At 34.5% G+C, this 13,335-nt stretch overlaps 1 protein-coding gene across 2 annotated transcripts in view; it reads left to right on the forward strand.

The window, feature by feature from the left end:
• Positions 1-1,236: 1,236 nt before the first annotated feature.
• The window catches only part of LOC136037898 (receptor expression-enhancing protein 5-like), a 37,329-nt gene continuing 25,230 nt past the window's right edge, over positions 1,237-13,335 (forward strand). For both annotated transcript variants that reach the window (XM_065720752.1, XM_065720751.1), the window contains exons 1-3: positions 1,237-1,422; positions 7,359-7,591; positions 11,314-11,470. In XM_065720752.1, coding sequence (XP_065576824.1) covers positions 1,287-1,422; positions 7,359-7,591; positions 11,314-11,470 — 526 coding nt within the window. In that variant the 5' untranslated portion in view covers positions 1,237-1,286. The remainder of the gene's footprint in view (positions 1,423-7,358; positions 7,592-11,313; positions 11,471-13,335) is intronic.

Below are 13,335 nucleotides of genomic sequence, written 5' to 3' on the forward strand. Positions count from 1 at the left end.
CATCACACCGACCTCTGTAGTAGGTTCTACTTTCTCCCTAATGGTCCTCATAGATGACTTTTACAAAGTTGCCAACTGCAATTCAAATTAAAACTAAGCTCCTATTCGTTTTCACTATCTTACCTAAGATACCTGTCTGAGTTGTCATATACAATCACAGTCTGAACGTTTTCAGTTTCATTTTCACCCCCTGTGTTGTCTTCTCATCAAATCTCTTCACAGCATGCTTCTTTGTTTTGGTTGCTTTTCTTGCTTCATTTTTCTTTTCCATTTCATATTTGTCTCCCTTGTAGTAAAGATAGCTTCAATCTTGGCCTTCACTGATGTATCAGTGATCACTTTTCTTCTGCCCTTCTTTCGTCCTTGAACAAATAATCAAGTAATAATGGAATAATAATCAAGTAAAATCAATAATAAAGTAAGTCTCCTTATATATATATATATATATATATATATTACAAAACACTTTACGCACAGTAGATAAAATAAAACTCATTAAATTCAGGATTGATTGCTTTATTTCTGTTGTTTAAATGTCAACGAGAAAAGCTATTTTGTATTTTCAAAAGAGTGTTTTCAAAGGATCAGTTAATCTCACCGTCGAGCCGTACTGACACATGAACTTGTATCAAAAATCAAAAGCATCTTACATTAATCTGTTCCAATATATAAACAAAATTTGATACTTTTAAAAATATATGCACCATGAATGTAATAGTATGACTTGATTTTATGGAATTTAAAGATGTTTTTGTAAAAAAAAAAAAAAAAAAAAAAAAAAACAGATCTGCGTTTACTTTAAGTCTTATTTTCATTTGATGTTCCGCAAAAATGTGGTTAGTGAACCAGCCAAGACATATATTTTTACCATTAAAATAATCAAATATTCTAAATTGAATACCATAAGTGCTTTTTCATATGTAAATCGGGTCTATAGATGCCACATGGGAATCCATTTAAAATTTCTTCTTTTCTCAAGTTCCTGTAGTGACTTTTTGGACTTGGGTATCCCTTTCTATTTTTCTACTCACTTGAACATATTAAAAAGAAGAACTTTTAGATTCTACCAATGCCAGTTTTTTGTTGTTTTCTCTTCAGTCCAGAGTGCAAGAATTGAGATTTTATCTCTTTTGTAATGCGAAAGTATTTTTGGAATTTGTCTCGTGCACTCGCATTACGCTATCTATTTAATAATATTTCTTATTCAACTAAAATATTCTTTCTTATCATTTCTAGAAGAAGTGAAGCATTCGCACGTCACTCATTCCTGACACGCGAGTCCCGAGATGGATAAAGTCATTAACCTCGTTAAACCTTATTATGACAAAGTTTTACATATCACTTATGAAAATAAGAAGGTGTCTTCATATTTTGAGCTAGTTGAGCAGAAATCTGGAGTCAACAGAGGCTTCATTATTGCAGGTGAGGTGGCCTAGGCTAGGTAAAAGAGGACCAATAGATGTTCACTTGAAATATATTTTCCACTGAATGCAGTTAAATAATATCCAATTATACTTGGTATCAAGCCCAAATATTCAAATAGAAAAATGAAGCTAGGCCACTTCTTAGGTAGCCTAGGTAACAAGTATAATCTGCCTAGCTGGATTTATCTTGTCATATTGTCCAGCAAAATAAGGATTAAATCCTGTAGAATCACTGGTTAGTGACAACAATGGTAAAATTCTAGTTGATTGATTTTTGGACATCTGATACAGGGGTTAGGTTAGGAAAATGAGACTTTCAGGGATGGGTTTAAAGGCTAAAGTGTGTCCCAGGAAGGTATTTTGAAGTACCCACCTCCACTCCTTCTCCCTCTATAGGGCCCTGAAATTTGCCTACATGACAGGTCTACCTATTGAAATTTGACAAAACAACATTTTACCTTAATTTTCAGTTACCAGTTGCTTTTTCTCTGCCTTTAGCTCTGAAAATGCAATTCCTGTTATTTGAGTTATATTCTGAGCCATATCAATTTTTTTCAAAATTTAGGAAATGTATTTTCAAATCTTTAAAACCTTATAAATTGGGATTGAGTAAAGCTGTGAAGCTGAAAACAATTTTGTTGTACTTAATTCAAGCAGAAGATCTATTTTGCAAGTTTTCACTTATATAACACACATGTTTTTAAAGGTCATCAAATGTCAGGGCCCTCAAGAGGGAAAAGGAGTAGAGGTGAGTACTTCAAAATACATTCCCAAGACATGCTTTAGCATGTCCTTTAGCCTCATCCCTGAAAGTTTCATTTTTCTAACCTAACCCCTTTCCAAGATAGCCAAAAGTCAATCAACTAGAATTTTACCATGACAATGGTTGGATGTCTTAATGGCATCCCACTCAGTTTGCCAAAACTTTGATGCCCATTCTCTATCAACAGCTCTTTTAAAGGCAGCAGTACTGGGGGTAGTGACTGCTTATTTGGTGAGTGAATACCACTGACTCACTATTCTGTTAGTGAAGAAGTTATTACATAGCCTAGTGGCAGCTTTCTTCTGATGTAGTTTCCAACTTTGCCCCCTAGTTCTGGCAGACTGGTCAAGTTGGAGTGGCTTATTTAATGGAGACTTAGAATTCAGGAGCTCATGCACCATAGCCTAATATCACCCCTTTTACATCTGTAGACACATGTGAAGAGTTTCAGTCTCTTCAGATGGGATGAGTAGTTCAAATACTTGCATTCATCAAATGCTTTTGAAGCCTGTCTCTGAACTGCTTTCAACTTATGCTGGTGACCTTTGGATAGGCTAGGTTATTTGATTGTTCTTGTCAGAAACAAAACACTCACCTAGCCTGTTTAAATGCTTAATCAAACACCAGTAGTTAAGACCATGGTAAAACTATAGTTGGCAATATAGGCCTATTTCAGCTAGGATGAAAGTGAATAGACTACATCACTTGACACCTTTTTTATGTTCTGATGCCTTTCTTAACACAAGAGAATTTGGGCTGTTGAGAAATAAATATGTTAAGAAAACAATTCTTACTTCATAATAGCCTATGCAAATTAATTATAGTTCATGCATTTTGACTGCTGTTTCACTATACTTTAGCCTATCCCCAACCCACCCCAATATGCAAATACAAGCTAGCCCAAATTTTATATCTCTTATGTTTTTCTGTTCTTGTTTTTGCTACATAAGATTCAATTTACAGGTACACAGGTTGAAACAATAGTGATACATGGGAAATATTTAATTTGGGCTAAATATTGGCACATTAGATAGGAGGCTATAGGCAAAGTATAGTAGAGTTGCAGTCAAAATATGTTAGTTTGGCCTTTTGGGGTTTGTTATGATGATTTTACTAGATAAATTTGTAAAATTCTAGTTTAGCTACTTTTGCTCTCTTGGAAAGGGGTTAGGTTTAGAAAAACACAATTTTAGTGATGAATCCAGGGCCAAGAACATACTATGGAAAGCTATTGCCAAACTTCTGTGTTAACACTTCTGATTTCTATGTCTTCAAAACTTGCCTACTTAACATATTGAAATTTTGACAAAAAAAAATTTTACCTTAATTTTCAGCTATCAGATTCTTATATTCAGTCTCTTGTGCTAGGAAGCCTCTTTAGAACATCAATCCTAAAAAGAATCAGGCCAAAACCAAAGAAGGCAGTTTTTTTTTGAGAAATTAGGACTTTTTCTACCTTGCTGTTTTCAGTAATCTGAAATTTTATTTATTTTACAATTTATGGTTGATATTTTGGGTGTACATTTGAATGTTCTTTATTGCCTGGCTTCTTCTGGGGTTAGTAAGTCACTTCTGGCAATTCCATTGTCTTGCTTGCACTTATTGTCAGTTTCTGCATTTTACAGTGATTTTGGGTGTTTCATATTGTATATGCTGATGATGTCCTTCTATTTAGCTGGAGTTGTAGAAGTTCAGTGGTAAATTTTTCTCATTGTCTGTTGGACTTTCTATTAACCTCCAAAAGTGTGAGTTTATATGTTTTAATAGCCAATATACTTTAGCCCCATTGGTTATTGAAAATATTTCTCTTCTATGTTCTTCACAAGTAAATTGGCTTGGTATCTCTTTTGGAGATACCAAGTAAGTAAAGTTGTGAAGCTCAAAACAGCTCTGTTGTATCTAAAGCAGAAGACCTATTTTTTCTAAGATTTCAATTTTATAATACAAGGATTTTTAAAGGCCATCAAAGGTCAGGGCCCTCTTTGACAATGACTGATAATTTATTGCAGAATATCAGAATAAATAATTGCAATATATATAACTATAAATTAAAATGAGTGTTGAAATATTGTCAGAATGATTTCCTGTATTGCTGTGTTGCTCCAGGGTTGTGTGGCTGTAGCTTGTCATGGTGCTTTCTTTGTGTAATATTTGGTGGTAGGATATTGTGATGTTTCTGTGATGAGAGAAGGCCATGTTTGAAGCCCATTAGAAGTTTGTGCCTCCCTATTTCAAGCCTTGTTAGACCTGACAGAACAAGACATTCTTCATAAGGTAACAGTGTATCCCCCAAACATCACTTGCAATGCATCCTTTTGTATTCCCTCAAGTTTGTTAGTTTGATCTTTTGTGAAACCAGCATGCCAGATTGGACAGGTATATTCTAGAATTGGTCTCATGTGAGTTTTGTAGTAAGTAAGCATTACATCTTTGCTTAGATTAAACCAGCATAATTTTGCCTAAGACCTTAGTAGAGGGATAATTTGGGAATATTAATGATTTATATGGTTGACCCATGTCAATCTATTGTTAAAAATGACACCCAGAATTCTCATTTTCTAAACTACTGGTATACTCACTTCAGGTAAATCTGGTACCCAATCCTTTAAAAATGAAATTCTCATTATTTCTGATTTTGTTCTATTTATGGTGAGTTTTTTTGCTGAAAAATCTTGCTCCAGTCTTGTTACCATTTTCTGTAGGTCTAGGATTTCATTCTGCTTCTGTAGTACTATCACTGTTAAATCACCTGCAAACTTTACGCGATCTTTGTGCCACATAGCTATCATGTTGCAAAGTAACAAGAATAGGGTTGGGCCTAGCTTAGTTCCCTGAGGTATACCACATGTTAGGGTTGTTGTATTTGACAGCTCGTTTTTGTATTTGGTCTTCTGTTTTTGTTCAGATAGGAAACTTTCAACTATCTTGATTAAAAAAGGGTGAACACCTTCCATGCATTTTAATATTTCCTCATGGCTAGAGGTATCAAAAGCCTTCCTGACATCTGCTTGTAGAATATTTCCCCTCTGTATTTTAATATTTACCCTCTAGAGGAGAAGGAATGCAGGTAGGTACTTTAAAATACCTTTTTGGGACACAATTTAGCGTGTAAACCATCTCTGAAAGTTTCATTTTCCTAACCAAACCCCTTTCCAAGATAGTAAAAAATAGCTAAACTAGGATTTTACCCTTGTTTTTGGTTTGGTTGACATGCTTTTGTATTTGTAGAATGTTGCTGTGCTTGTGTTTGAAAGTTAGTGATGGGAGATAGCCTATATGTTATAAGGCTATATATAGCCTATATGTTATAAGGCTATATATAGCCTTTAAGGCATATAGCCTATCAGTGTATAGTTTCCTGCTAAGTCTAGGGATACATTTAACAGCCCTCATCTACCAACTGCTGATCATATTTATGCTACTTCCATATAAAGGACCTGCAAGGCAGGTTTCACAGGTCCAGGACTTGTCTCACTCACAAGTACCTTATATAGCTTTGGGAATAATCTATTATGACTGGCTTATGATAGTCCTTCTGATAAGTCTAAGACTTGGATTTGCTTTGGAGACTACTAGCACAGAATATTTATTGAACTTTATGACATTATCTATAGTGATTGCCTGGTCTTTACTGCTGGTACACATTGGAAGTGGTATGAGAGATAATGCCAAGTTTTTCTTCATGCTAAGTTGGTGCTGTGTATTAGTGTGACCAAAGGGAATGGCATTACATTTTGAAATATCAAAGGAGTGAAGTCATCTATCTCACCATACCTGCAGACAATCATGGTCAGACTGTATGCATTATCTGTCTACCCAATAGTTTTGAGTCATTGCTGTAGAGGGTTAGGTGGTTGCAGACTTCAAATACCATATCATTTGTATGGAGAAACAATGATGGTCCAAGGATTGTTGTCTGAAGAACATTACTGCAGATTTCACAAGGTTGTAACATTTGTGTTCTACCAACCAGGAAGTCCATTAACCAAAACCTTGTCTCAAATTAACTCTCTTATCTAGTCTAAACATAAAGAATGGCTAATAAAGATAAGTTCTCCCCACAAGGAAAATTCTTCAGATATGAGACAAGTTTGTTTACCACTGAACTTATCTTATGCTTAGTTTATACCAAAATAAGGAAGAATAATCAAAAGTTGGGCATGCAAATGACTTCCACATAAAGAGTAAGTTCTTGGGATGAAATTTTTAAAGTGTTTTTTATAAATAATTTCTGGTGAATTGTCTTAAGGACTTTTTCTGAATTTTGCCTGCGCAATTTTAAACTAGTTGAATATGACAACTATATATCTGATTTAATCAATACTCAAAATAAGATGGCGATCAATTTGATTATTAAACTTGGGAGACAATTTACACAAATCTAAAATTACCCAGAAAATACTCCTTGGGTGCTGAGCCTTGTGCTGATTGATAAAAACAATGCTGAAGGGATCATTAACTTTTGATTTCTGTCTACTAGAATCAGGTTGAACAGGATATAACAATCCCCCCCCCCAAACTGGAGTTAGGTTTTTTGCCAGGGAGGAAGGGATGACTTGGCTGCACCATCAGTGCTGTAAATATTACATTTGTGCCCAAAAATATTACGATTTAAGCTTGTTTAGCTGCCTGGGGTGCTTCCCCCTCTATCCCCCCGTCACAAACCCTGAAATGAAAATGTTGCATAAATAAATAAACATGCAATTCTGGGTGTATTGACTACTTGAAAACATTTTGATTATTTGGAACAGTCAAATAATTACAGAGGAATCAATGAGATGGCAAATTATTAATAAACAAATAAAACAGTATTGGACTGGTACTTCTACATTGAAGAATGGCTTTTAGTATAGATTCGTGTGTTCATAAAGTATTCCTCAGCTATAATTGATTTGACCTTTGAGCTAGAAAAAATTGTTTGATCAAGCAAATATACTTATGTCAACAAAATTTATATTTGATTTGTTTCTGTTTAGATTAACTTTAGTTTATAGTTTATCTTGTATCCATTGTATTTGTGTTTTTTCCTATAATTCATCATCATCTAACATAGTTCTGTTTCAGAAATAATACAGTGTGGGGTTTGTTTTATAGCTTATTTGTTATCTAATGTATTTTTCTTCTAGATTCAAGCTATTATCCTGTGTTAACTATTATAACTATTATTTTAGGTTTCTTTGCCATTCTTGCCATTTACCTCATTTTTGGTTATGCTGCCCAACTAGTCTGTAATGTTATAGCCTTTGTTTATCCAGCTTATGCATCAGTTAAAGCACTAGAATCACACAGGAAAGATGATGATACTCGATGGTTAACTTACTGGGTTGTCTTTGCCCTTTTTAGCACTGCCGAGTTTTTTACTGACATTCTTCTATCCTGGTTTCCATTTTATTGGCTTGCCAAGGTAAGACTTTATTCCTTTTTTTATATGCTATTTTACGTTTTGGTTAATTTTTATTTATTTATTTATTTTTTGCATTATTTTGTTCAACTTTTTTATTGTTTTATGATCAAACTTGGCCAAAGAAAAGCAGAATCTTAGAAACAGATAAATAGTCATGGCACAAGATGAAGTAAACTGAAGTTTAATTGACATATTTATATTTTCAATATTACCTTAAAATATGCTTCTTTGTTTGTGCTTTGTAAGAACAAGAGGAAATGTCTTTGAAGGTTATTGGAGCAGGGTTGTCACTCCTATATTGAAACTCACTATTTTGTCAGCCAAAAGGCATTATCAGGGGAAAAACTATTTTGTCTTCAAAAATTTCTCCACCTGTTGTGCTTTGCACAATAGTGACCTGCATAGTCAGTAACTTAATTGCTATCTTTACTAAAGAAGGCTGGAATTATAACACTCATTTGGTGTTAGAGATAGCAAAATTGAAAAAAATGTGGCTTCTTCACATACCTTTGAACTATTCAAACTGAATAATTTATTCAAAAATTGAATATTATATATATATATATATATATATATATATATATATATATATATATCCAAGAATTCAGCAAAAAGACTGTTTTAAATGATGGTCAATGAATGATTTATTCAATCTGTCAATTTATTCTTGTACTTTTTAGTCAGTTCTGTGTGTATTGCTGCTTTTAAACTTCTTTTGATGTAATTTTTCTGTTTTTCTCGACCCCAGAATATAATTTAACCCCTTCTGGGCTTGTGCAGCAGTTTTGTCAAATTGACATTTTATCTTTTCACCTAATGATTAAATGTGCAGTAGCACAGTGGATTGATGCTCTACTTGGCAGAAATGTCAATTTGATGTCCTATGCAGATCTTTATCCATATTCTATCGCCTGATGATTATCACAATAGATGTGATGATCAATTGAAGTGGCCCTTCATCACTTTTGAATCTTAAGACAATAGGACTTTCGATTTCCAATTGAGTGAGCCCCCTCCAAGGTTTATACAACTGCTTTTTGAATTGAATTATACTTTATTAAACAATAAAAAAATACACAGTTTAATCATTTGACAAGTGGCCATTCAAGAAGAAACAAAGCTCCAAGGACGGACGACCACAACAAGCAATATCAATAAATGCAATTAAATGACTCAATATATATATATATATATATATATATATATATATATATATATATATATATATATATATATATATATATATATATATATATATATATATATATATTTAAATAAACTAAAAAATAAACAGAAACTACATAAACTATGGTTCCTTATCCTCCCATCCTAATAAATACTTCTTTAATCTTTTCTTAAATTGCTTTAGATGTTCAGCCACCTTAATACTCGCCAGAGGCACATTTCAAACACTTGGTCCCAAATAGCAAATCATAAATCCTACCCAAGCACTCTGTCCATGGTGAATCACAAGGTTATCCACATTTCTAGTACTATACTCATGTAAGCAACTATTACTCTTATAAAAATGATAAAAATATCTGGGCATATATCATTCCAATGTTGATGTACAAAAATTGCTACCTGGTAATCCCTGAGCTGTCCAACATTCATCACTCTTAACTTTCTATAGCACGTCTCTGTATCAAAAAGTTTCACATATTCACCGATTATTCTCCTCATTTTATTTTGTAAAACTTAGATACAGTTATAATTAGAGTAGAAACTACTATCCCCTAAGATACAACAATATAAGATATAATGACTAACTTTTGCATGGATTTGAAAATGTGTGCCAAGTAGTTAGATGAAGGTGGACCAAATGAATCCTAACTCAACACATCAGTAACTATCATTCACAGAGTATTTTCTTTGACCAGTTCGACTTGTCCACCTCAAACATCAAACACGGGGACGTGTATCAATAACAACGATTCGGAAAAAACTACTGACCACACACGGCCAAGAAGTCTCCTTCTCGTTTATCAAACGCTAATGATCCTTCCGCAGGTTCACCTACGGAAACCTTGTTACGACTTTTACTTCCTCTAAAGGATCAAGTTTGAACAAGAGGCTTTTGTTACAAAACGTAAAGTTTGAAAATCCATAGAGGTTGCCGAAACTGTTCACAGTCTTAACAGAGACCATGTCAGAGAGACATTTCAAGCAGATCAATCCTCCCAGTCACACATCATTGTATTTAATGATGCTAAATCAGCTCTCGAACTGTTACTGAAACTCATTTTGAAGTACCAGCACAAAAAAATTGTCTCTTAGATGCATACCACTCCATCTCTAATAGAAATAGAAAAAGATCCGCTTCAAGTGCATCCCGTCAAAAAGTCAGAGACAATTATGAAGTTGACTCTCTTCCCTTAAAGGCAATAAAGATTGTTCCTCTGACTCAGAACAGACTCACCACGCTTAGAGACATAAGAGAAAGACATATGCAAAACCAATCAAATCTTTCCAGTTCCTATTTCACAAAAGGTATGATTACTCCTTACACCACAGACTTAAAATTTTTGCTGGTTTCATATGGAGTATAAGATTCAATACAGTGTACCACCTTCATCTAAATGTAGTGCAGATGGAATTCTGCAAAATCACGTGTTTCAGTCCAAGGCGACTCGGAAAACTAAGAGGACTTAAAAGTCCTCTGGGGCAATAAAATTGAGAGAAGAAGAAGAACCTGTGGCACATTCCTGCTAAAATTATTGCTTGCAAATCATATCATAGAGCTTGAATACGCATAACAAAGGTAAACCTGGACACCAGCTTTTGTATACTGTATATATTCTTTGGATTGAATCTAGATAATAATTTAATAGCTCTGCAATGCTGCCAATAGTATAGTCCTGCTGAACTTAAAATCCATTTTTCAATACTAAACGTTACTACTCTAAGGTTTCTTTAAAACAAATTTTCTCCTTTTTACCTGTCCTGCATTTTTCTGGAATTTTCTCATACAGGACTACCATTTGGGAGCAAGCTAGGGAAGGTCAAACCTCATCAAGTTAATCAAAAACAGAACAAACAATAACAGGTAAACCACATAGCAAGAGTCTCTTGGACCAGAAATTGGATGACTTTCTGTCATAGCACACGTCCCCCTCCTCTTAAATAATATAAGACAAGCAAATCCTTACGGGAATTTAGCGAAGCTCTCAAACCCTTGCTCTCCTACTCCAAGTTTAATTATCCCAAAACAGTTCCCCTATTGAGTCCGTCTCAGCTCACATATTACCTTTGTTAAAATATGTTTGCTTGCTCTGATGTCTGCAAAGGTACTGACAGATTCAAAACAGTTGTTACTATTGTTTATTTATAATTCTGCAATTTATTTGTTAGGACCTCAAAATTTAGTATTGATTTTTATTTATTGAATCATATGTAAACGCAGATTAGGGCCTTAGTGAGTGTGATTTGGAGGTTATTTTTCTGGGTCTTTGGCATGGGGTGGTCGAGTAAAAGACACTTTTTTATGCGTTGTTCTTTTCTGGGTGAATGGATATTTGCACAAATGGAGTAAACCCCCTTCCAATACCCTTGTGCTCAGGTATACTTATGATATATTTTGTCCTTTATATTATTCTTTTTCTGCTTAAGTTTTCAAAATAAAGCTTCCTTACAGACTATTACAGTAGCTGCAGAGTAGCTTTTGCTAAGCTATCTGCTTATCTACGAAAAGGCATTAATTTAATTTTATGGAACTATTTCAGTGTGTTTTCTTAATCTGGTGTTTCTTGCCAGTTCCATGGAATGGATCCACTTTTATATATTCAAGACTTGTTCGACCCTATTTTCTGAAGAATCAAAAACAAATTGATGCAACAATGTCAAATGTGAAGGATTCCTTGGACGAAGTTGCCACAAAAGGTAATTTACAGGTTATTTCCTTATATATACTACGTGATAATTTTTAGTCAATAGGTATATATTACTTTGTGACCAAAAAAGTGATTACATATTTCTCTTTAGTGTGTAATCAATACAGATTTATTAATTTCTTTTTCAAGCCATTCCATGAAACTTGACAGAACTGACAGCCATCCAACAGACTTTACAGAAATATGGATGAAGTTTGGTATATAGAAACTGAGTTACTGTAATGAGCTAGTCATTGAAATTAGTTAATTATATTTTTACCTTCTGTGAACGCAAGTTCACATTTAGACAATGGTAACAAATCCATAACGTTAATATTCAAGTGTGCCTGGTTGTGGGCGTAATATGATTTTAGATTTATTAGGGGAGGGGGGAGGGAAAGAGTTTAATTCAACTACGTACTTTTTTACAAAAGGGAAGAAAAGGGGCCTTTACGAAAAAAGAAGGATGACAGCTCGGAGTCGGAGCAATTATGTTTAAAGTTTCAAGAGTCAGAGTTGGAATTGGTATATTGAAAATGTCTGGACAGTTTTTGGTTTTACAACAAGAATTTCTTGTAAAATCCTTTTATGGGGACACTGCTCAGTCAATTGTTTACAGCCGTTTTCTCAGTTATAGGGTAACAATGATCAGTGAATATGCGTATTAATTGGAAGAACGTTTATATATTCATCTACATCAGCTTGCTATTTGCTTTCAAAACTAAACAAAAAAAAATATTAAACTTTCCTTCCCTTAAAGTTTTATTTCACTTAAAATATGCTCACTAGCATTGTACAGGAGAAAGCAATCTTTATTAGGAATATATTTTATAAGTTGGAGTATATCTCTGCATTATTAATAGTTCAGTGGCTGTACTTCCTTAAAGGGTGATGGCATCACCCTTGGGACTTCCATAGTTATTATTAGAATAATAATGATAAGGTTGTCCTATCAAGAACGTACTTGAGAGCAAACTTGTCAACTTAAGATTTGACAATTTAGCTACAATGTTGATTCATAGCTTTACCAAAAGCTAATTGTCAGAGGACACAGGTATAATATACTTCACTAAAAGCCCTATTTGTAATTATCGTGTATGGCTTGGGACTCGGGTGTATAATATCTATTCAAACCTTTGTACAGAAAATCGAATATTCTAGCTATTTCTTCTTCTCTTGGTGCATATATGGACCGTCTACAACCTCTCAAGATAATGAAAACCAAGAAATTTCGAATTCTGGGTACTTTATTCACTACCCAATAAGGACGCCTCCACTAATTTTTCCGGCGAGGGAGACCTTCCAATGAATATGTATAATATCTAATAGATTGAATTACTTTAAATGTGTTAATAGGCTGTAATATATTCGCGAAATTGGAAACGACGTTGTTTTAAATAGATCAGGGGACAAGGGAGGGGGGAATACACAGGGGTACAGACCACACACTTTACTGGATAGTAATGCCTTGTCCGCTCCCCTCTATGCTAGCGAGTGACGGAGAATAAAGTTCCAACGAGAGAAACATATCCTAGCCTTACAGATATGTGCCTTACAAGAATCCTCAATATATTTTGGAATGAAAAGCTCACCAACATCAATGCTCGTCAGCGAACCGCTCAACCACGAGTTACTGACCTTTTGAAGCATGGGAGACGGACATACCTGGTCACATCGTTTGTCTGCCTGAGGGTCGGCTCCCAAGCACAGTATACGAGAGTACCCCAAGGGAAAGTGCAAAAGAGGCCGACTGAAAGATAACCTACAATAGCAGTACAATCAGCACCTAAAAAGTGTCAAGCTGTTTCTTCAATCAAAGTGGGAGGACGTCACGGCTGCAGTTCGATTCTGAGATGTCTTGCGAGGCTTCGTAGA

This window comes from Artemia franciscana, chromosome 17 (assembly GCF_032884065.1).
Source record: "Artemia franciscana chromosome 17, ASM3288406v1, whole genome shotgun sequence".
Taxonomy (NCBI): domain Eukaryota; kingdom Metazoa; phylum Arthropoda; class Branchiopoda; order Anostraca; family Artemiidae; genus Artemia; species Artemia franciscana.